The sequence below is a fragment of the Planococcus citri genome, chromosome 3 (assembly GCF_950023065.1).
Source record: "Planococcus citri chromosome 3, ihPlaCitr1.1, whole genome shotgun sequence".
NCBI classification, from domain to species: Eukaryota; Metazoa; Arthropoda; class Insecta; order Hemiptera; family Pseudococcidae; genus Planococcus; species Planococcus citri.
This window is the reverse complement of record NC_088679.1, coordinates 77,790,396-77,813,953: the sequence shown is the minus strand read 5'-3', so window position 1 is coordinate 77,813,953 and position 23,558 is coordinate 77,790,396. Positions and strand designations below refer to the sequence as shown.

General features: G+C 32.3%; 1 protein-coding gene across 2 annotated transcripts in view; it reads left to right on the top strand.

The window, feature by feature from the left end:
- The window catches only part of Shrm (Shroom), a 48,055-nt gene extending 25,422 nt beyond the window's left edge, over positions 1-22,633 (top strand). The window contains exons 3-12 of one of the 2 annotated variants that reach the window (XM_065355484.1): positions 5,760-6,233; positions 9,968-10,313; positions 10,402-10,514; positions 10,590-11,486; positions 11,887-12,020; positions 16,549-17,406; positions 17,493-17,616; positions 21,449-21,635; positions 21,708-21,980; positions 22,067-22,633. In XM_065355484.1, coding sequence (XP_065211556.1) covers positions 5,760-6,233; positions 9,968-10,313; positions 10,402-10,514; positions 10,590-11,486; positions 11,887-12,020; positions 16,549-17,406; positions 17,493-17,616; positions 21,449-21,635; positions 21,708-21,980; positions 22,067-22,354 — 3,694 coding nt within the window. In that variant the 3' untranslated portion in view covers positions 22,355-22,633. Of the gene's footprint in view, positions 1-5,759; positions 6,234-9,967; positions 10,314-10,401; positions 10,515-10,589; positions 11,487-11,886; positions 12,021-16,548; positions 17,407-17,489; positions 17,617-21,448; positions 21,636-21,707; positions 21,981-22,066 lie in introns of both variants that reach the window. The other variant, XM_065355483.1, reaches the window with a different exon arrangement.
- The last annotated feature ends 925 nt before the right edge of the window (positions 22,634-23,558 follow it).

The following is a 23,558-nucleotide window of genomic DNA, read 5'->3' as shown; positions in this document are numbered from 1 at the left end:
ATTTCATTATTTTAGGGTCACATTCAGGGATTTTAATTCTTCTTTTTGTGTTATTATATTATCATTTTTGATACATTTTTATGTAATTTTTACCTAATTTTTTCAATTTTTGGTACTTTTTTAAAATTTTTAATGTTTTTTGCGTGCGTAGCACACTATTGGTTTCGCTTTGAGAAATTGAAATTTCAATTACAATGAATGTTCGCTTAAGCTATCCAACCGTTTTTCGTACCTATTGGACACCACTTGAGAATCATTAAGGCGGAGGGTATAGATTTATTTCCATTCAATTAGGATGGGTAATTGCTGAGTAATTGCAATTTTAGTTCATTATTTTAATGCATTAAATCCTAAAAAATGGAAAAGGGGACTTGTAGAACACCTGCCGCTCATTGTACCCTGCTATACCCCCAGTCTATTCCATCACCAGCTGTGTTTCATTGTACCCTGTTACACCCCCGGTCTGTTAGCTGTAAATTCCAAGTGGGAGTGGTTTGGTGGGGCGTTTACCAAACAAATATATTATTTTAATGCCCTAACCCTCGTAGTGAATTCGTGGCTGAGTGGTTAGGGCATGTAGGTAGGAATAGGAAATTTAGGGACCCAGGTTCGAATCCCCGTGAGGTAAGTAGGTAGGTGACAGATATTTTGTAGGAAAATTGGATAGGTAAATGCTTTGGAGTTACCTATGTAGTACATGATAATGGGGCAAAAATAATGCTGAAATTGAGTTATGAATTATGATATCATTTGCTAACTAAAAATTCATTTCATTAATTTTTTGTCTTTACCTATAGCCATAAGTATAGTAAGAATTACCTTGACATGAATAATTTTCAACTTTTTACTTATAATTTAAAAATTACTTCAAAATGAGTAAACTAATTTTTGTACAATTGAACCATGTAATTTTTATTATCATGATTTAGTAAAAATTATTAAAACAAAATGATTTTTACTAATGGTACCTATAGCAAAATTTATTAAAATGATAATTTTTACTATACGATTACAGTAAAAATTATTGAATGGGATCTGGTACTTAATTGTGCTAAATACCAGTATTTAGTTAAATTTTTTTGTAAAAATTACCCATATTTTTTTCGTGTAATTTAGACGCAATTCAAATTCTTAACATATGTATTTTATAAGATTTAATTCTTAATTTAGAATAAAAAGCAAGTTCTGAAAATTGGGTTGAAAATTTATAAATTTGAAGACAATGGAAATTCTAAAAAAAATAATATGAAAATTTGTATTTAGAGACGCTGACAATTCCAAAAATTGATTAAAAGTTCTGTAAGTTGCAGATAATGTGAACTTGAAAATTATATGAAATAAGTATTGTAATATTTATGAAGAAGATGAGAATTCTGAAAAATTGGAGGCAATGTAAATTCCAAAAATTGAGTAAACGTTTTACAATTTGTGGACAATATGAACTTGAAAATTGAATTTGAAATTTTTTAATTTAAAGACAATAAGAATTTTGAAAAATTATTCAAAATTTGACTATTTAGAGGCAATGTGAATTCTAAAAATTGATTACAAATTTCCTAACTCAGCAGCAATGCAAAATTCTGAAAATTTATTGAAAACTTTATGAAATTGAAGGGTTTAATTCCAAGTCGGCCTAAGTCCATTTTTATCATTTTTGAGTAAGCAGCGCCATCTGGTGGTACAGGTCGGTTAACACCTTTATCACCTTGTCCCAACACCTGGCGTTACTTTTTTCGCTCAGGAGCGCTGTTTTGCCGGCTCAAAAAAACAGCTGATTATTCCAAAGTGGCCTAAATCATACATTTTTTAAGAGTATTTGTATACAAGTGCGGTTGTGCCGGTTTTTTTCCAAGTTTTTCAACGATTTTCGAGAGACGAAATTTGAAGGTGCTTCGAATGAAATTGTTTCAGAAATGTATTAAATTAATGATTCGTGAATTTTTTTTTGAAAAAACGCGTTTTCCAGCTCTTTTTCGAAATTTTTAACATCAGATAATTCCAAATGGGCCTAAGTCCACTTTTTCTGACTGTTTGACGCGCTCTGGAGCTGAAAATACGCAAAATTAAAAAAAATACCAATACGGTACTTTAAAGCAGAAAGATCAAGCTTCACAACCATATAATCACATCATTTATTATTGAAGCGGAAGGGCGAGAAAAACACTTATTTGTGTTTTTCTCGAAACGGAAAAAATGGACTTAGGCCGACTTGGAATTAAACCCTTCAATTGTAGCGATGGGGAATTCGGGAAATTGATTTGAAATTTTGTAAATTTTAAAACAATGCAAACTATGAAAAACAACTAGAAATTTCTTAATTTAGAAGCAATACAAGCTTATAAATTATTCTGAAATAAGTACCTATTGTAATTTGGAAAATATGAAAACACTGAAAAACAATTATTATTTTGAAGCAGTGAGAGTTTCAAAAATTCTCATTACTGTGACATGGTTGATTCACTTATGCACTACCTAGATGTAATAACAGTTATAGCTGTAGAAAAGGCTGCTAGCTACGCACACTTTGCACTAGTTTTTATACAATTTTTGCCAAAGTTCATCAACATTGTATTACTTTTTGGTATTTTTTTTAATTTAATAATTTTTTTTTAGAAGAAAATCAATCAAATTCGGTATGAGTTTGACTTTTGAAAAATTTTGAAAAAAAACTTTATAATTTACTGACATTATGTCATACTTATAGGTAGGTATTTTTTGAAAACTTGCAAAAATCTTGTAGACTTTTTTATATTTATACGTCAGCCTTTTAAAACTTGGGGAAATAATCTTGTTGATTTTCTGACAATATGACAGATTGGGGGAAAAATCAATAAGTAGGTAAATTACTAAAATAATTCCATCAAATTTTCAAAAAAGATTTTCCGATATTTATCAGATTTTTTTTTATAAATTCGTAATTCCAAACATTAAGTTATTTTGGGCAAAAAACATATTAGGTTTAGGATTTAAAACTTCCTTTGACACCCACTTTATATAATTTATTGTAACGTATATTTCATGCCTTTTCATGCAATTTTTCGGGAAATGTTCTAAAATTTCATCAGTTTTTGGTGATTTTTGTAATGCTGTTTTGTGCTTTTTTGTCATTTTAACATATTTTCAACAAATTTTCAACACTTTTTCCATGTAATTTTTGCCAAATTTTTCTGAATTTCGTACCCAAGTTTTTCCAGTGATTTCAATGCTTTTTCTGTGCTTTTCTTACATTTTAACATGTTTTTCACGCAATTGTTGCCAATATTTTCAAAGAATTTCATCATTTTTTGGTGATTTGTGCTTCAACGAGATTTTAGCATGTTTTTTCTACAATTTTTCGAGCGATTTTCGCCAAATTTTTAAAAGTATCTCAAGTTTTTGCAGATTTAAAGAGATTTTAATGTTTTTTTTGGTACTTCAACATGATTTCAACTTGTTTTGTAACACTTTTGTATCAGATGTTCCAGAATTTCATCAGTTTTTGGCAATATTGTTGATTTTACTCGTGTTTTGAAAAAAATGTCAACATGTTTTGTGCAATTTTGGCAACATTTTGTCAAATTTTACAGAAATTTCATTCCTTTTTTTTTTTTTTACTGATTTTTATTGATTTTTGGGGTTTACATATTTATGTTTTCAAGCCATTTTAATGATGTTTCAGACAATTTCCTCTACATTTTGGCCTATTTTTTGCAAAATTTTTTTCAAGTTTCATTTTTATTGATTTTGATGTTTTTTTTGGTATTTTTATGTGATGTTCGATGATATTGTCTCTATCTATAATTTGCTCAACTTCGCAGAAATCATTTAATTCTTTGCAATTTTGCATTGATTTTAATTAAGTTTTTTATTTTTGATGGAGGGGAAGTATTTTCATGTAACTTCAACTTATTTTCAACATCTTTTTACCCAATTTTTGTCCAAGTGTACTAAGATTTCATTACTTTAGAATCATTTTCAAGGATTTTAATGCTGTAATTTTCATCAAACTTGAATATCATAATTTTTGGTATTTTTTAGGTTTTTATCCCTATTTTTTTTTTTTTAATATCACTTTAGCATGTTCTACGAGTATATAGGTACCAACCTACCTATATTTATTATTATACAATTTTTTCAAATTTCACCGAACCAGGTACTTGATCATATTTAGGTAATTCTTGGCATTTTTATTGCTAGGTATTTAAATGGTTTTATAATAGAATTCACACCTGATTTGGTCAAAATTTTCTTAATTTTTCTTAATTTTCATGATTTTTTTTTTCAAATTCAATTTTTGTCATTTTCAACCATTTTTAAGATTTTTAATGAAAGTTTTGTCCAAGTTCACTGAAGTTTTATTACAGTATGGTACTTTTGTCTTTTGAAGCCATTTCAACTATTTTTTCTTGAAAACAAAAATTAATGTGGAAACAATTTTTTTCGTGCAATTCCATCAATTATTTACTTCTACTTTTGTCTTTTATGCGAAATTTTGTAGAACTTTATTAAAACTTCAACATTTTTTTATCATTTTGCGGGTATTTTAGTGCTTTTATTCATGTTTTTAAAACATTCCAACGATATTTCATGCAATTTCCTCCATATTTTACCTGATTTTGCCAACGTTTCTTCAATTTTTGGCCTAAATTTCCAGAGGTTTATTTTTCAGGCAGCATTTTGTGCACCAAAAGTGACTGTTGAAAACAGTGAAAATTGCCCAACATGCAAAAAAATTAAAATCAATAGGTAAATATTTCTAAAAAAATAATGAAATTTGAAAAATTGCATTAAAAAGCTAAAAACCAAGTTAAAATAACATAACGTACGAAAAAAAAAAAATGTAGGTAGCATTAAAATCAATAACTAATACCAAAAATTTGCAGAAATTTTTGAAAAACTGAATAAAATGTTGAGCAAATTGCATAAAATATAGGTAGTTATTATTACGACTTAAAACACAAATAAATCATAAAAATCAATAAAAAAATGAAATTTTAGCAAAATTCTACATAATTTAGCAAAAACTGAATTTTAATATCCTAGAAACTTCGTCTAAGTACATAGGTACAAATAAAAACAACCAAAAGACTGCAAATAACCAAAAAATGAAAACATTTTGACAAAATTTCGAAAAAATTGCAAGTAAAAAAATTAAAAACAAGTTAAAATATGATAAAAATACGAAAAAAATTATTCAAACTAATAAAAGTGGCTGAATGGTAATGAAATATTGGTCAAATATAGCAAAAATTGAATAAAAAAGCGTAATAACACGTTAAACTGACCTAAAAATGAAAAAAAACCTTCAAAATCACTAGGTATAAATTATCAAAAAATAAAGAACGTTCGGTAATTTTTGCAAAAATTTATTTTAAAAATAGTCAGAAATACGTTAAAATAGTAGGTATAAAAACACGAAAAAAATTTTAATCTCAACAACAGAGAACTGCTCTAACTTGAACAATCAACACCTTCTCCTCGGTAAAAAAAAAAAGTCAAAAATGTGCCCTTCACTTTTTTTTTGACCGCGTTTTCAACTTGGAGAATTTCAGTTTGACCTTTTTTTCAAACAATTCAATTGCCTCTTTGTAATTTCATGACCTTCTTTTTACAACATTTGCATCTATAAATCCATTCAACGTATAGGTTACTTATATTTACTGGTATGAATAAGTTTTCTGAGATCATTAAAAAAAAAAAAAGACCACATTATACTAAAACCTCTAACATAATGCTATACGAATTTTAAAACGAACAAAAATCTTTTGTTTATTCCTCAGATCGCAACTAGAAAATGATATCATAGTGTCAGCAGACGAGAACCTATGTTCGTTGAAAGATTGCGGCGGCAGTGGCGGCGGCGGCAGCGGCGATTGTCGATCTTCCATCGATAGTACGGGCAAATTACACAATCCGTACAATTCGTGCAATGTAAAAGGTGCCAGTTATGAAAGGTGTAACGCTCAACATATCGCGCACAGCGCTCGAGTTCAAACTCCGCAAAGACACTACTCGGAGAGTGTACAGTATTTGAGCACGAATCCCGGTCCAGGTTCTGGTATCGGTCCACCAGCCATGACCACCAAGGCCTATTACCAGCCGAGCTCCAGCAACGAACGCTCCGATCAAAAGCACGGTACCGCAATTAATAGTCAATTAAGAAAACTGTATCCGGTTAATACCTATTGCATTCAGCCAAATTCTTGCCCGAGTGTTGCGACGAGCTATTCAAAGGCTTGCGAATTGACCTCATCGTAAGTAGTTTGAGAAAATACATAAACCATTAGGGCTTGATATGTTCAGTTGGCTGGGTTTTTTGTGATCTCAAGCAATCAGTTGGGTTTTTGGTAGATATGGGTACAAGATGTCAGAAAGACGTAGGCACTTTAGATTTTTTTCATAATTATTCAGAGTGATTTTTGGCCAAATTTGAAACGAAAATGTTCCCTCCCAATCTCAAATAAAAATAAACTGCTGTAGAATTATTAGAAGGGATGACCATGCAACCTATCAAAAAAGATGAAAATTTAACAAAAAATTCCAATACTTTTAAAAAGAAAATATTGTTCGATCAATTTCAAAGAATTTGAAATTTTTAGGGCTTTGGAAAAATGTATCATGCGGCGTATAAAAATGTGTGGAAGTTTCAGTAGAAAATCAAAAATCTCCATAATAACTGTTTTTGAGCAGTTTTGAAGAATTTAGACCTCAAAATTGGGTCATGATTTTGATCATTTTTGAAAAAAGTGTTTTTTTTTTTTGTTTTTTTGGCTAGAGACGTGGAGACAATTTGGAATTAGATTTTGTTGTACAGATCGATTTCTTTCAGGAAAGTAAGGAGTCTATGGTTTCGAGTATTGCTGTCAGACAGTAGAGATTCAAGAGTGGCGTTTGGGATCAGACGATTTTTTTGAGATTGGAATGTAACTAATCAAAATGGGTTAAAATTTCGGCAGAAATTCAAAATTTTCAATCGGAATATTTTTTGAGCACTTTTGAAAAATTTTGAGCCAAAATTAAGTTATGATTGGGGGGGGGGGGGGGTGGAAACAAATATTATGCGACCAATCAACAATTCCAAGAGAGAATCAAGAATTTCAGTAAAAAAATTTTTTTGAACATATTTGAAAAATTGCAGCTCAAATTTTGTTGTTTTTTGAAACCTGTTGAAGAAGAGAAATATACGAATTTCTAAAGAATTTCAAGTCCAAACTTGGGTCATCTCGTTATTTTCTAGGTTTGTGCCCCATTATGATTGTCGAATGATGTCTTTTTTCATAAACTCTCAAAATCATGACCACTTTTGGGCTCAAAATTCTCATAACCCAATTTTGGAATTAAAATTTTTCAAAAATACGCAAAACAAGTTTTCGTGAAAGTGTTTGATTTTTTCGAGAAATGTTGATTCATTTTTACACTTCTAACCCCCGAAAGTCCTAGCCCAATTCTGAGCTCAAAATTCCTCAAAAATGCTCAAAAAATATTTTCGTTGAAAAATTTGAATTTCTCACTAAATTTTAACCTATTTTGATAGGTCGCATGACACCTTTTTAAAAATCCCCAATTATGAGCCAATTTTGAGCTCAAAACTTTTCAAAACCGCTGAAAAAAATATTCTTGTCAAAATAGTTGAATTTTTTGCTAAGTTTTAACTCATTTTGATAGGTCACTTGGCACCCTTTTTGAAAACTTCTAAAATCATGACCCAATGTTGAGCTCAAAATTCTTCAAAAATGCTCAAAAAATATCTTCGTTGAAAAATTTGAATTTCTCACTAAATTTTAACCCATTTTGATAGGTCGCATGACACCGTTTTAAAAATCCCCAATTATGAGCCAATTTTGAGCTCAAAACTTTTCAAAACCGCTGAAAAAAATATTCTTGTCAAAATAGTTGAATTTTTTGCTAAGTTTTAACTCATTTTGATAGGTCACTTGGCACCCTTTTTGAAAACTTCTAAAATCATGACCCAATGTTGAGCTCAAAATTCTTCAAAAACGCTCAAAAACCATTCTCGTTGAAATATTTAAATTTTTCACGAAATTTCAATTCATTTTGATAGGTCGCATGATAGCTTTTCAAAAATTATAATTCATGAGCCAATTTGGGCTTAAAATTCTTCAAAAACGCTGAAAAACATAAAAGCCACGACGACGTCTGACGTCATTAAATAATCTGAGTTTAAAAAACGCACATTTTCGTTGAAATATTCAAACTTTCCATGAAATTTTAATCCATTTTGATAGGTCACTTGACAGCCTTTTCAAAAATTCCCCAAAATCATAACCCAATGTTGAGCTTAAAATTCTTCAGAAGTGCTCTAAAACCATTTTCGTTGAAATATTCAAATTTCTCACCAAATTTTAACCCCTTTTGATAGGTTGAATGACACCTTTTTAAAAATCCCAAATTATAAGCCAATTTTGAGCTCAAAAACTTTCCAAAAACGCTACAAAATATTTTTGTCAAAATATTTTCCTTGACACCCTTATCAAAAAAAAAATCCCTAAAATCATTGATCTAATGTTGAGCTCAAAAATTCTTCAAAAATGCTCAAAAAACATTTTCGTTGAAATATTAAAATTTTTTATAGAATTTTAACCCATTTTGATAGATCACTTGAGACCCTTTTCCGATCGAAACTTCCTAAAATCATGACCCAAACTTGAGCTCAAAATTCTCCAAAAATGCTCAAAAAACATTCTCGATGAAATATTTAAATCTCTCACGACATTTTTACACATTTTTATAGGTCGCCATGACATTGACACCTTTATTCAAAAACCCTGAAAATCTTTACCCAATTTTTTGGCTCAAAATTCTTCAAAAATGCCTAAGGATCATTTTCGTTGAGATATTCAAGTTTCTTGCAACATTTTAACTCATTTTAGTTGAGTCACATAACAACTTTATCAGAAACCCTAAAAATCATGATTGAATTTTCGGACTTGAAATACTTCAAAAATGCTCAAAATACATTTTCGCTGAAATCTTAAAATTTATCGCAAAATTTTAACCCATTTTGATAGGTCACTTGGCACTCTTTTTGAAAACTTCTAAAATCATGACCCAATGTTGAGCTCAAAATTCTTCAAAAACGCTGAAAAATATTTTTGTGAAATTATTTGGATTTCTTGCAAAGTTTTAACCTATTTTGATAGGTCACTTGACCCCTTTTTAAAAATCCCTAAAAATCATGATTAAATTTTCGGATTTGAAATTCTTCAAAAATACTCAAAAAACATTTTCGCTGAAATTTTTAAATTCATCACCAAATTTTAACCTATTTTGATAGGTCGCATGACACATTTTCAAAAATCCCAAATTATTAGCCAATTTTGAGCTCCACAAAATTTTCAAAAACGCTGGCAAACATTATTGTCAAAATATTTGAATTTCTGGAAAAATTTCAACTCATTTTTATAGGTTATTTGACACCCTGTTGAAAATCCCTAAAATCATGACCCAATGTTGAGCTCAAAATTCTTCAAAAATGCTCAAAAAAATATTTTTATTGAAATATTTAAATTTCTTACCAAATTTTAACTCACTTTGACACCTTATTCAAAAACCCCGAAAATCGTATTTAATTTTTGAACTCAAAATTCTTCAAAAATGCTCAAAATCATTTTCGTTACAATATTTAAATTTCTTGAAAAGTTTTGACTCAATTTTGACCGATTGCTATGACTTCTTTTTTCAAAAATACATATCAAAAATCATGACCCAATTTCGGACTCAAAATTCTTCGAAAATGTTCAAAAAAAATGTTTTTCTCCATTATTCTAGCCCATTCTGATACGTCGCAATTTTCAGGTCCGAGCCATTTCGAAAATTGACGGTTTTTAGGCTCTACCCCTTCTCCTCCATTCTGACATTTTAGTCCCATATCTACAAAAAACCAACTGAATTTTTCGAGCCGAAAAAAAGTCAACCAAATTCGATTCCCAAAGCACCTTAAACTACATTATTTATTTTTTGCTCGCAGAAATGCCTCAAAATTGCCCGGTTGTTCGAAGAAGTCATTCTTCGAATCGGAAAGCATGCAATGCACGACGAGACAAAACGATCACAGCGGAGGTCGATCAGCGGCCGAGTACACCTTCCTAGATCCGAGTAAACAGCGAATAGTATCGAATCAAAATTTAAAAGTGATACAGAAACAAGCTTTGATATCGTATTACGAACGCCATCATTCGACATGGCGCTCGGAGCCACAGCTATCGACAAATTCGTCTTCGATGTCCGTAGCACAATCTCGTCCTAGAATGCCATCGCCTACATCTTGCCATTCGCTTTGTTCTGCTCAGAATAAAGATTGCTGCGATACCGATGTACGTACATCAAGCTACAATTTCTTCTTTTATTTATTTTCTATTTGATTGACGATGTACTAATTACTCGTACTACGTTGAATTTCAGAAAAACTCGGTTGCATCCGGTATCAGTGCGTATAAAAGTGATAATCTTGCTTTGGACTATCCCGCCAGTGTCATCGGTAATATTCCAGAAAGCGGTAGTTACATTAATAATAGGTAAGTTGAGGCAAAACTTCTCGAGGTTCGATTACCTACTTGAAAACAATAATACAAAAATTCGTTCATTTCAAGATGGAAACCAGCAACAGCAGCCATGACCAAAAGTACACCATCATCTCAGATAGGTATTCCATTCGACGAAGAACGTGCCCCCGAATTGCCACCGAAGAAAAACCAGCTAAGTCTGCAAACCAGCGCCAGACGTTTGTCGAGTCCAGATTTACCTCCTCCTTCGCCTCCACCTTTACTCGACGATGAGATGTACATCCCAGACGAGCCATTCCCTCCGCCTCCAATCGTTGCATGCGAAGAAGCCGCAGCTTTTATCTGTGATAGTTCCAATAAGCCGGATGAGCCGATCAGCGTTCCTTTTAGTGATATTCCGTCCAGATGCACACCTACTAAAATCGATTCCAAGTTGAGAACTCGTACTCGAACCAACTCCATGTACGAATCCAGCACCAGTACGACGAGTAAATTTTCAAAATCGTCTCGTTCCCTGGTCCCCGACGCCGATCGCAGTGGACCTCAACAACCGGTTGAATGCGTCGGTCGTCGAGTGGCCAGCGTCGTCAAAAGCATCGACGACGGTAAAACAAACTGCAGCATGGCTCGAAAAACCACCAATGTGTCGAGATTTTCGTCGTCGAGTTTTCGAACTTACAAGAGGTCTTGTAGTGATTCGATGGCCGGTGCTGAGAAGTTCCCGAATAAGATGAATCCGCAGCCAACTACATCGTCCGCGGCATTTTGTGATAATGCTCATAGGGCCAAGTTACCTTCGCAAGCTAAAAACGATGCTCTACCCCATGCCACTAATCATATCGAACAAAAGGTTAAAGCCATTCGTACTTTGTTCGAGGATAAGTTGAAGAAATCTAACTTTCAGTTTCCCTCGTTTTCGTTCATTCATTCGGAGAAGTTTCCTTCTAAACTGGATCCGCGGTTTCCTCGCACTTCCTATCAATTGTAAGTAGCCTATTACATGTATTTGTTTTTTAAAATTAATACATTTTTAGCTGAACTTTTCTACCAAAAATTTGTTCCATGAGTTATTTTTTCACCTTTTTTATAATTAAAAAAAATTGAAAATTATTCGATAAAAGGCTGTTTTCAAAAAAAATACTTACATAAAAAAGTAACATTTTGGATCAATTGATTGATTAGAATCTATTCTATTGGGTATCCTACCTAAATGATCGGAGGTATGGCTAAAAATTCCATACTTTCGAACGAATCATAATCTTGAAATACCTATTTTCTAGAGGAAAAGTTCAGATTTCAAATTACTAGTAAACCTAAGCATGTAGTACGAAGACGAGTCGTGAACTTATTAATTAATGTTTGTTTTTTCAATGTTCATTTTCAGAAGTCAATCTTCCAATCATCGTGAATTTCGTGATGGTGAAAAAGGCGAAATTTTCAACGCTGTGGGAATTTACAAAAGGACAACTTCTCCAATGCGAAGTGTTAATGACTTCGATAACGTTAAATCTCGCGTTGGTGAGTGAAAATTCATTTCAAATTAGCATCCGTGGCTTCGGTTTCGACACTCCTCAAACTTAAAGTAGGAGTAAAAATACATTGGAGGGGAAGGGGGAGAATTTCTGGTCACAAAGCTGCATAAAATGCTAATAAATCGATAATTTTTATTCCTAAAAATAATTAAAAAATAAATAAAACGAATAATGTGTACCTGAAATATTGATCAATGCACTTCATATTGATGCGAGGTTCCATATAGTTCTTCCATCAGAGAATTACATGCAAACATTCTGAAGCTTTTCTTGAAAAAAACTGTGTTCGCCTGAAAAACATCAGGAAAAATGAATTAGTCGATCTTTTCAAGTTTTTTTTTTTTTTTTTTTTGCTTCTGATACATAAAACTGGGACTTATGTCCCGGCCCCCAAATGATGTTGACCTTCATGGTCTGAGTGGCCAAAAATATATCCAAAAATATACCAGACGCTGAAATTCAATTTTCGATTTTTCGTGAATTTTTAAAAATTTTAATTTGGGCCAAAAATAAAAATTTTGCCAAATTGACTCAGAAAGCTGAAATTTGCTTGGGATACTATTTTCGACCTCCTAAGTTGATTGATGAAGATTTTAAATCGTCCTGGAGCCTCCAGGGGATTTCCGGATACTCCAGTTTTCGAAAATATAAACTCGTATTTATCACCTATGCGACCCTTTCGATCGATTTTGGCACGTATTTTCAAACTCATTTTTCGCCAGTTCAAAACTTTCACAAGGATAGGGCTTATTTTTGAAAAAAAAATTGAACGAAAATAGGGCACAAAATATACTTATGATTTTTTTTACTTTTCTCAAAAATAATCACTGGAGAAAATTTTGGATTTGAATCGGCATGCACAAAACTATTGCGAAAATATGTGCCTAAATCGATCTACTGGATCACAAAGATGATAAATATGAGTTTGTAGATGCTGAATACGTTTCATCGAAATTTGGAGAATCCTAAAACCTGCTGGAGGCTCCAGAACGGTTCGAAACCGTCACCAATCGATTCGGGAGGTCGAAAATAGGGTATAAACCAAATTTTAGCTCTGCAGCTTAATTTGCTGAGATTTTGATTTTTTCCAAGTATTTTTGGCTCAAATTTGAATTTTTAAAAATTCTCCAAAAAATCGAAAAATGAATTTCAGCACTTGAAATTTGGTATTTTTACTCTATTTATAGGATTTTATCGGAAACTGGAGAATCCTAAAACCTGCTGGAGGCTCCAGAACGGTTCGAAACCGTCACCAATCGATTTGGGATGTCGAAAATAGGATCTAAACTAAATTTCAACTTTCAAGCTTAATTTTTTAAAATTTTGATTTTTTTTTCAAGTATTTTTGGCTTAAGTAAATTAAAATTGTCAAAAATTCGCCAAAAATCGAAAAATGAATTTCAGCACTTGAAATTTGGTATTTTCACCCTATTTACCGGGTTTTATCGGAACCTGGAGAATCCTAAAATCTGCTGGAGGCTCCAGAACGGTTTGAAATCGTCACCAATCGATTCGGGAGGTCGAAAATAGGGTATAAACCAAATTTCAGCTTTCCATCTTAATTTGCTGAGATTTTGATTTTTTCCAAGTATTTTTGGCTCAAATTTGAATTTTTAAAAATTCTCCAAAAAATCGAAAAATGAATTTCAGCACTTGAAATTTGGTATTTTCACCCTATTTACAGGGTTTTATCGGAAACTGGAGAATCCTAAAACCTGCTGGAGGCTCCAGAACAGTTTGAAACCGTCACTAATCGATTCAGGAGGTTGAAAAAAATGTATAAACCAAATTTCAGCTCTCTAGCTTAATTTTCTGAAATTTTGATTTTTTCCAAGTATTTTTGGCTCAAATTTGAATTTTCAAAAATTCTCCAAAAATTGAAAAATGAATTTCAGCACTTAAAATTTGGTATTTTCACCCTATTTGCAGGGTTTTATTGGAAACTGGAGAATCCTAAAACCTGCTGGAGGCTCCAGAACGGTTTGAAACCGTCACCAATCGATTCAGGAGGTTGAAAAAAAGGGTATAAACCAAATTTCAGCTTTATGGCTTAATTTTCTAAAATTTTGATTTTTTCCAAACATTTTTGGCTCAAATTTAAATTTTTAAAAATTTGCCAAAAATCGAAAAATGAATTTCATTTGGTATTTTCACCCTATTTACTGGGTTTTATCGGAACCTGGAGAATCCTAGAACCTGCTGGAGGCTCCAGAACGGTTCGAAACCGTCACCAATCGATTCGGGAGGTCGAAAATAGGGTATAAACCAAATTTTAACTCTGCAGCTTAATTTGCTGAGATTTTGATTTTTTCCGAGTATTTTTGGCTCAAATTTGAATTTTCAAAAATTCTCCAAAAATTGAAAAATGAATTTTAGCACTTAAAATTTGGTATTTTCACCCTATGTACAGGGTTTTATTGGAAACTGGAGAATCCTAAAACCTGCAGGAGGCTCCAGAACGGTTTGAAACTGTCACTAATCGATTCAGGAGGTTGAAAAAAATGTATAAACCAAATTTCAGCTTTCTAGTTTAATTTTTTAAAATTTTGTTTTTTTCCAAATATTTTTGGCTCAAATTTGAATTTTCAAAAATTCGCCAAAAATTGAAAAATCAGTTTCAGCACTTGAAATTATGGCAGTAAGTATTTCTTTGGGTCCTTTTTCGATCTCCCTTGTCTGGTTTAAAAATGTTTGTGCTGGTCGGAATAAGAGTACCCACCTACTTCCCTTGTTAGTCAAATTTTCAACTAATATCAACTGTTCAAGCTGATTTCTTCACTTTTTGACACTTTTTATAGAAACTTTAACTCTCGAAGTCAACAAGATTTTCAAATTGGTTTCTCCTTAAGCAAGGGAAAGTCAAAGCAACTTCAATGATCGAAAAAATCCCCCACCCCAAAAAAAAAATATTACAAAGAAATTCTGTTTTTCATTAATTTTTTTATTTCTGATATTTTTGTTTTCAAAATCAAAACTTCAAACTTTTTATTCTCAGCCTTCATCTTAACTTATAAATTTCTGTTTTTATTTTTTTTAATTATTGAAAAATTAACCCAAAATAATCGAGGAAAATCCATCAAAATCGAAATCTCTTTGTTTTTGAAGTACAAAAATTGAATCAAGAGATGTCTCATAAATGTTGAAATTTCATTTTTAAAAAATCTAACAAAAATCGTACAGATAAATTTACCTATTCAAAATTGAAATTTTTTTAAAAATTTGGACAAAAAAATGCGTTGAATTGGCTGGTGAGAGAGACCGAATGCCTCAAAATTTTGAAATTAATTATGCCCTAATTTTGGAACATTTCGTTGCCAGGATGATTTTTTTCATCTTCAACATTATTGGCTGTTTGCTCCAAAATTTTTGAAAACCACAAAAAACCGACTAATTCGAAAGCCTTTAATTTATGAATTGAAAAATAAATAGGTATGTACTCTGATTTGGGGCATATGAGGCTTGGAATGTGCTAAAGAAGAGGATTCGAACTCTCACAAATTTTTGCAAAATTTTTGGGAAGTTGCTCATGCTCATACCAAATGGAGAATTGATATTTCAAATTTTGGCACAGTTCAAAACCCCCTTCACTTTTTTTCACCTCACCAGGGGACCTGAATGTTTCTACTGTCTCCAAATATTCATTTCAATTTTCTAGTCTAAAAAATTGATGAATAAGGGAAATTTTTTTATAAATTTCCGTGCAGTTAAATTCTCTAAAAGAGTATACCTGAGATTTCCTTCGAGATTATCTTTCAATGAATTTTTTGGTTTTAGGGTCGCAGTCGCAGAGGTGTCAAAAATCTGTAAAAATATTATTTTTAAAATGTTCAGAATATTCAACTCTTTCATTGGGGGGGGGGAGGTGGGGGATGAAATTTGGATTTTCGAAATAAGAATCACCCTTAATTTTCTTCTAATTATAAGCTAACACACACTTGGCAAAAGTTTATGGATTATCTGAACCTCCCGTTCTGTTTTTTTATGTAGTTAATAAATTTATGAAGATCTGGAAAATTGGAAAAATTGGTCTGGGAAAACTGGGTAAAGCCAGGGAAAATTATTTTTTTGAAAAACTGAACATTCTGTTTTTTCAAATCAACTCATGTGATAGAAAAACTGAAAAAATGAAATTGCAGAGCATTATTTTTTTCTACAAGGTTTTGTTTTTCTAATATTTTTGAGGATGGTCTCTTTCTTTGGAATTTTTCATGTACCTACTACCTACCTATGGATTATCCTTTTCATCTCCACTTTCAGTTATTCAATGTCAAATAATATTTTTAAAATTTTAAAATTTTTTGAGCTTCCAAAAATCAAAAAATTAACTTACGATGAACAAACAAAAAATTTTCCATATCTGAGTACGTTTTCAAAAAAATTCAAATTTAGGGCATTCTAAAACTCCAGAGTTCAGAAAGTTCTTTTCATCAGTCTAATAAAATCACATTTCATTCATTTCACTCTCTAGTATCCTCCAATAATAAACCCATCCCTGCTTTTTTCTATGATTTCAGCACTTGACGATTCTCAAGCACACTCGCATCAGATCCGAACGCAATCTCCACCGTACCTGAAAAGATCCCCCATAAGCGAAAGTTTACCACCAGTTATAAATTCTCCAATCGAAGAATCTCCTTTACTAGATATCGTAGATAAATCACCACCTTGTTATCGTGCCATTCCTTCGATGATCACCGACACATCACCAACTCTGACATCTTCGCCTCCCTTACCATCACCCGTATCACCGATCACCGAAGAAGATAAAATCCTAACAGCTTTCAGAGTATCGTCGAATATCGAAATCGACGACGCCAACGATACGCATACTGCACTGGGACATTACTTGATTCAATCTAGTCCTCAAGATAATATCGAGCAAACGCACATGATGATGGGAGATTTCAGACCAGTTCAAATTCCAATTCCAGCCACTGTGTCTCCTTCGCTTCATTCCAGATCTCAATCTATCTCACCTAGTGAACTATTCACAATGACGAACGACCCATCGAACGATACCCCGACGCATTTACGCTTACACGAAGATACTATATCTTGTCTAGATGACGATGACGATGATGACGATGCTGAAAGTATCCATCGAGAGGATGACTGCAGCAGAGTGGTAGCGATTCCGGCGCTGGTAGCGGAAGATCTGTCGCCAGATGCGAGTCCGAAAAATAATGCTGTCACGATAGACGCAGCTTCGCAAACTGATGTAGCTAATTTGCCTCTGACGCCGACGCCAGCGGTAGCATTACCGAGTACATCACGAAATACCGTACCGTCGATTTTCGAGAACGAAATTGAAAAATTACGAATCGAAGTGATGGATGGTCTGACGCCTGGTAATCGTCTGTATAAAATTTTAGGTAAGTACGAATTTTCATTTTTCAATGTTCCCATTGAGTAATTCGAACAATTTTATGAGTTTATTTTTTTCCATATTTTTCAGAAGTACCTAAATCGAATTCCAAAACATCGACTGATTATTTAGAAAATATATTCGAGCCGGATGTCATCTTGCCAGCAACAATGATGCAGAAAAATCTTTCAAATGTTAGACAATCACAAGATACAAGGTACGTTGCCCTATTCACTATGAATTTTCTGCGCTATGAATGAATTTTCCGCCACAAATTCTCCTAAAATCACTACCTACTGAGTGTCCGTAAAATACGAATGCAAAAATGAAAGTCAGAGCAATTTTCACTCTAAATTCAGGAAATTTCATTGTAAATAAAATGAGCTCAAAATTTTATTCGTCAATTTTTCGTTTTCAGAGATTTTTGAAATATTTTTCGGGGGGGGGGGGGGGTTATGCACCCTACCTCTGATAGTTCAGCTTTTCGTTTTTCAAATAAGTAATTAAACTTCTTTTGAGCATTTTTAATTACATTTTTATCATATTTTTTCAAAGTATTTGAACCAAAAAATAAAATCAATTCTTAAGACAACTTTTATTGCATTTTCAAGAAATTTTCTCATTTTCTGCAAATGTAGGCTATTTTTTGCGAATTTTCTGAAATTTTCGCATCATTTTACACAATTTTCACATATTTTATTTCATTTTCTGTTTTTTTGCGGATTTTTAAATATTCTCATTTATAAAGACCGCGAATTTGTTCATATTTTGAGTAATTTTGACAATCGGACGAGACTTTGACACGATCTAATTAATTTTTAGTTGAGCTTGCAATTTCCTGAAAAATTTTCAAAAATGTTGTTGATATTCTGAACTACATTTGTAGTGTAAGCTTTTCAAGATTTTCCCCTTGTTTTCATAACGAATCCCAACATGTTCACATTGATCATCGACAGTTGAAGATTCGTTCGCGAACGATTTGAACAGGCACAAAAAAAATCTGTCGTGAATCATGATTCATGAATCACCAATACATCGAACCATCTGAAAGATCATGCTACAAAACTTGACATTACAACAATTATTAATGAATAGACTAAAAGTAGAGTTGATTCGTTTGTGAACGATTTGTGCAAAAAGTATGAATCATTTGAGAACGACTAAATCATTTGGAAACCAAATCAGACAATATGTGCGTGCATAGGTAAGCCAAAATAGAAAACTTCCATTATATATCAATAAAAATTGCCGTGCGAAAGATTCGTTCGCGAACGCTTAGCTCAGAGCAGAGAAATCGTTCGCGAACGAATGAATCATTGAAAAATTTAATTAGGTGTAGGTGACGACAATTGTCAACAGTTTTAATACGTATAATTAATCCAATATCAGAAAATGAACTCAATTCGTTCGCGAACGATTTGCTCAGACTGCTCAGAGTTGAAAAATGATTCGAAAACGACTGAATCAGTTGAAAATCGAATCGGATAATATATGACAATTGACAAGGCAAAACAAAACATTGAATTCATCAATGTATCGATGAAGATTGCGAATGATTCGTTCGCGAACGATTTGCTCAGAGCAGAGAAATCGTTCGCGAACGAATGAATCATTGAAAAATTGAGTTAGTTGTAGATGACAACAATTGTCAACAGTTGTAATACTCACGATTAATCCAATATCAAAAAATGAACTCAATTCGTTCGCGAACGATTTGCTCAGAGTTGAAAAATGATTCGAAAACGACTGAATCACTTGAAAAGCAAATCAGATAATAAATGACAATTGACAAGACAAAACGAAACATTGAATTCTTCAATGTATCGATGAAGATTGCGAATGATTCGTTCGCGAACGATTTGCTCAGAGCAGAAAAATTGTTCGCGAACGAATGAATCATTGAAAAATTGAGTTAATTGTAGATGACGACAATTGTCAACAGTTTTAATACTCACGATTAATCCAATATCAAAAAATGAACTCAATTCGTTCGCGAACGATTTGCTCAGAGTTGAAAAATGATTCGAAAACGACTGAATCACTTGAAAAGCAAATCAGATAATAAATGACAATTGACAAGACAAAACGAAACATTGAATTCTTCAATGTATCGATGAAGATTGCGAATGATTCGTTCGCGAACGATTTGCTCAGAAGAGAAAAATCATTTTCGCACGAATGAATCATTGAAAAATTGAATATTTGAATTAGTTGTAGTTGACGACAAAAGTCAGCAGTTTCAATACTCATGATTAATCCAATATCAAAAAACGAACTCAATTCGTTCGCGAACGATTTGCTCAGAGTAGAAAAATGATTCGAAAACGACTGAATCACTTTAAAATCGAATCGTATAATACATGACAATTGACATTGACACGACAAAACGAAACGTTGAATTCTTCAATCCATTGATGAAGATTACGAATGATTCGTTCGCGAACGATTTGCTCTGAGGAGAAAAATCGTTCGCGAACGAATGAATCATTGAAAAATTGAATCAGTTGTAGATGACGACAATAGTCAACAGTTTTAATGCTCATGAAGTCATGATTAATCCAATATCAAAAAATGAACCCAATTCGTTCGCGAACGATTTGCTCAAAGTTGAAAAATGATTCGAAAACGACTGAATCACTTGAAAATCAAATCGTATAATACATGACAATTGACAAGATAAAACGAAACGTTGAATTCTTCAATCCATCGATGAAGATTGCGAATGATTCGTTCGCGAACGATTTGCTCAGAGTTTAAAAATGATTCGAAAACGACTGAATCAGTTGAAAATCGAATCGGATAATACATATATGACAACTGACAAAGCTAAACGAAATATTGAATTCTTCAATCTGTAGATGTAGCTAGATTGCAATTTGGGAATGATTCATTCGCGAACGATTTGCTCAGAAGAGAAAAATCATTCGTGAACGAATGAATCGCTGAAAAATGAATAGGTATAAATCACACGACAAAACATGACACTTTCAAACCTTTTTTCGAAAACTACACACAATAATTCGTTCGCGAACGATTTGCTCAGAGTTGAAAAAAGATTCGAAAAAGACTGAATCACTTGAAAATCAAATCGGGCAGTAAATGACAAGACAAAGCGAAACATGAAACATTCTTTGACCTATTAATAATAAAAGTGAATCGTTCGCGAACGAACGAATCACTGAAGAATCAAAGTAGGACAGTTAGGTACGAATGACATGACAAAATTTGATAGTTTCATGCAATTCTATTCACATTTCCCATTATCAAAAAATGGACTTAATTCGTTCGCGAACGACGATTCTCGATGGAGGCAAATCATTCGTGAACGAATAAATCATTGAAAGCTGAAATTAGATACAGGTACAGATTACATGACGAAATAGGAAATACAACAGTGTTCCTCTAATTATTAAAATCCAAGCTCAATTCGTTCGCAAACGATTCGCTCGGAATCGACAAATTATTCGAGAACGACTGAATCATTTGAAAATTAAATTAGTTAGGTAGGTCAGAAGAAGGTCAGAATATAGTAAGACAAAATTTGATAATTTTTATATTTTCAGTCCTATCGTCAAAAGCTGAATTCAATTCGTTCACTAACGATTTGCTCAGAATCGACAAATCATTCGGGAACGACTGAATCACTATTACATCAAAATCATGTGAAACAGGATGTGGCAAAATCTTGCATTTTCAAATCCAGCAATAAGAATTGAAAATGACGAACGATTTACTCAAAGATGAAAAAACTGTTCGCGAATAAATAAAATAGGCCTTCTGATTAAATCGAATATTTTCAAAAGTTAACGAAACGTTCTTCTAAAAAAAGTCCTCCAATTTTGTCTTAGCACACCCAAGTACTCGCATTTCTGAAACTGAAAGTTGAGTTATTTACAAATCAAGTACGAGTAGCCAAAAAGTGTAGATTCATTTTATAATTAATGTTGTAGTCATTTCCTCCTAGCATTCCATACGCATATTTTCTTATATCCCTATATTGAATGAAACGATGATTCATTTGAATTTTATTTAAATCCACACATGTACAGATTGCAAGAAGGAAGCATAGCTTATTCGGAATGCGCATTTCAATTACCGCAAGAAATGAACACAAAATTAAACATAAGCGAAAACTGTGATAATTTTCAAAACATGACTCGATGCATAAGTAACACAATGGTTGGCACTACTGGCACCACCGTCAGCACTTCGGTTGGTATTTTGCAAGAGAAAAAGGTAGGTTGATTACCTATTTGTAAGTATTTTAACAAATAAAGATTCGCTAATTTTTCGTTTCAATTTCAACAGAATACATTGGTGAAGCATTTAACTCGCCAGCTAGAAATGCTGAAATCTGAACTGGACGCGATTTCGCAAGAAAGTCGTCAAAACGAAGAACTAGGTGCGATGATTTGGCAACAAATTATGCAATCGCTAAGCGCACGAGAAGCATCCAAGTATAAGTTACATTTCCAAGAAGTTGGACAAATTACCAGTTTACTATTGGGTCTAGGGGCGCGTTTAGCCAAAGTTGAAAATTCGTTGCAAGATTCGTCACAACAAGACAGCCAAACCGAAAAGGTAACTTCAAAACTGAACATTGAAAATTATCATTTAAATAACCATACGAATGATTAGGTACTTAAAATAAGAATTCAATGTTACAGAAAATCCTCGAAAACCGAAGAAGTCAACTGATGCAGCAGCTAGAAGATGCGAAAGAATTGAAGAACGATATCGATAAAAGGAGTTCTTTGCTGACGTCATTGTTGCATAAATATTTCAATCAACAGCAGCTCAATCAGTACCATCAGTTTATTCAAACGAAATGTCAACTATTGATTTATAATAGAAATTTGAACGATAAAATCTTCGCCATCGAACAACAAGTTAACGCGTTGAAGGAAGATCAAATTCAGCCTTATTCCAACGCTACGTATTCGTGCAATAAATAATTATTTATACAATGTGAAATATACCTAGTTGTATGAGCATAGAGTATCTGTAATAATTGATACAATCAACAATGTATGTAGTACCAACTTGAATCGTACCACAATTTTACAGTACGATGCTATGTACCTACCGTTTTATCAATTTTACCTACTTATGTTTGTAGGTGTAATGTTTTGTACCTTTATTCGTAGGATTACGCATTTTTGCATTTTTTTTCTTTACTTTTTTCCTCTTTTTTTTTTTCCTGTGAGAATAAATTACATTAATTAATTGAAATATTTGACGAGTTTTAATATGTTTCTCAAGAGACTGGCAATATCTAGAATCAATCTGATTATGAAAAATTTCGCGTAAAATCCTAATGTTTCAACAAAAATGTTTTTTGAGGATTTTTTAAGAATTTTGAGCCCAAAATTGGGTCACGATTCGAGATTTTAGAGAAAGGTGTCGGTCGCGATCTATCAAAATGATATGTTAACATTTTGCAAAAAACTCAAATATTTCAACAAAAAATTTTTTTTGCATTTTTTTCGAATTTTGAGCTCAAAATTTAGTTATACTTTTAGGGTTTTTGTTGAATGGAATCACGGCAAACTTGAAAAATTGAATGAAAACTCTTCAAAAAATTCAAATACTGCAACGAAAATATTTTATGAGCCTTTTGAAGAATTTTGAGCCCAAAATTGGGTCATAATTTGGAATTTTTGAGAAAAGTGTCATTTTACCCGTGTTAAAATTGTGCAAGAAATTCAACTAAGTTGACTAAAATTTTTTTTCAGCAATTTTGGAAAATTTTGAGTTTAAAATGGGGTCATGGATTCTTGGAATTTTTGAAAAAGGTGTCTCACAACTAATCAAAGTGTCTTTAAATTTTGCAAGAAATTCAAATTTTTCAAACAAATATGTTTTTTTGAGGGTATTTGAAAAATTTTGAGCCCTAAATTGGAAAAGATATCATGCGACCCATCAAAATGGCTTAAAACTTCGCCAGAAGTTCAAATATTTTGACTAGAATGTTTTTTCAGCGTTTTTGAAGAGTTCTGACCTTAAAATTGGGTCATAATTTTTGGAACTGTTGAAAAGGATGTCTCACGACCGATTAAAATGTCCTAAAATTTTACAAGAAATTCCATTATTCAAACAAAAATGTTTTTTGAGTGTGTTTGAAAAAAATATATTTTTGTCAAAATATTAGAATTTCTT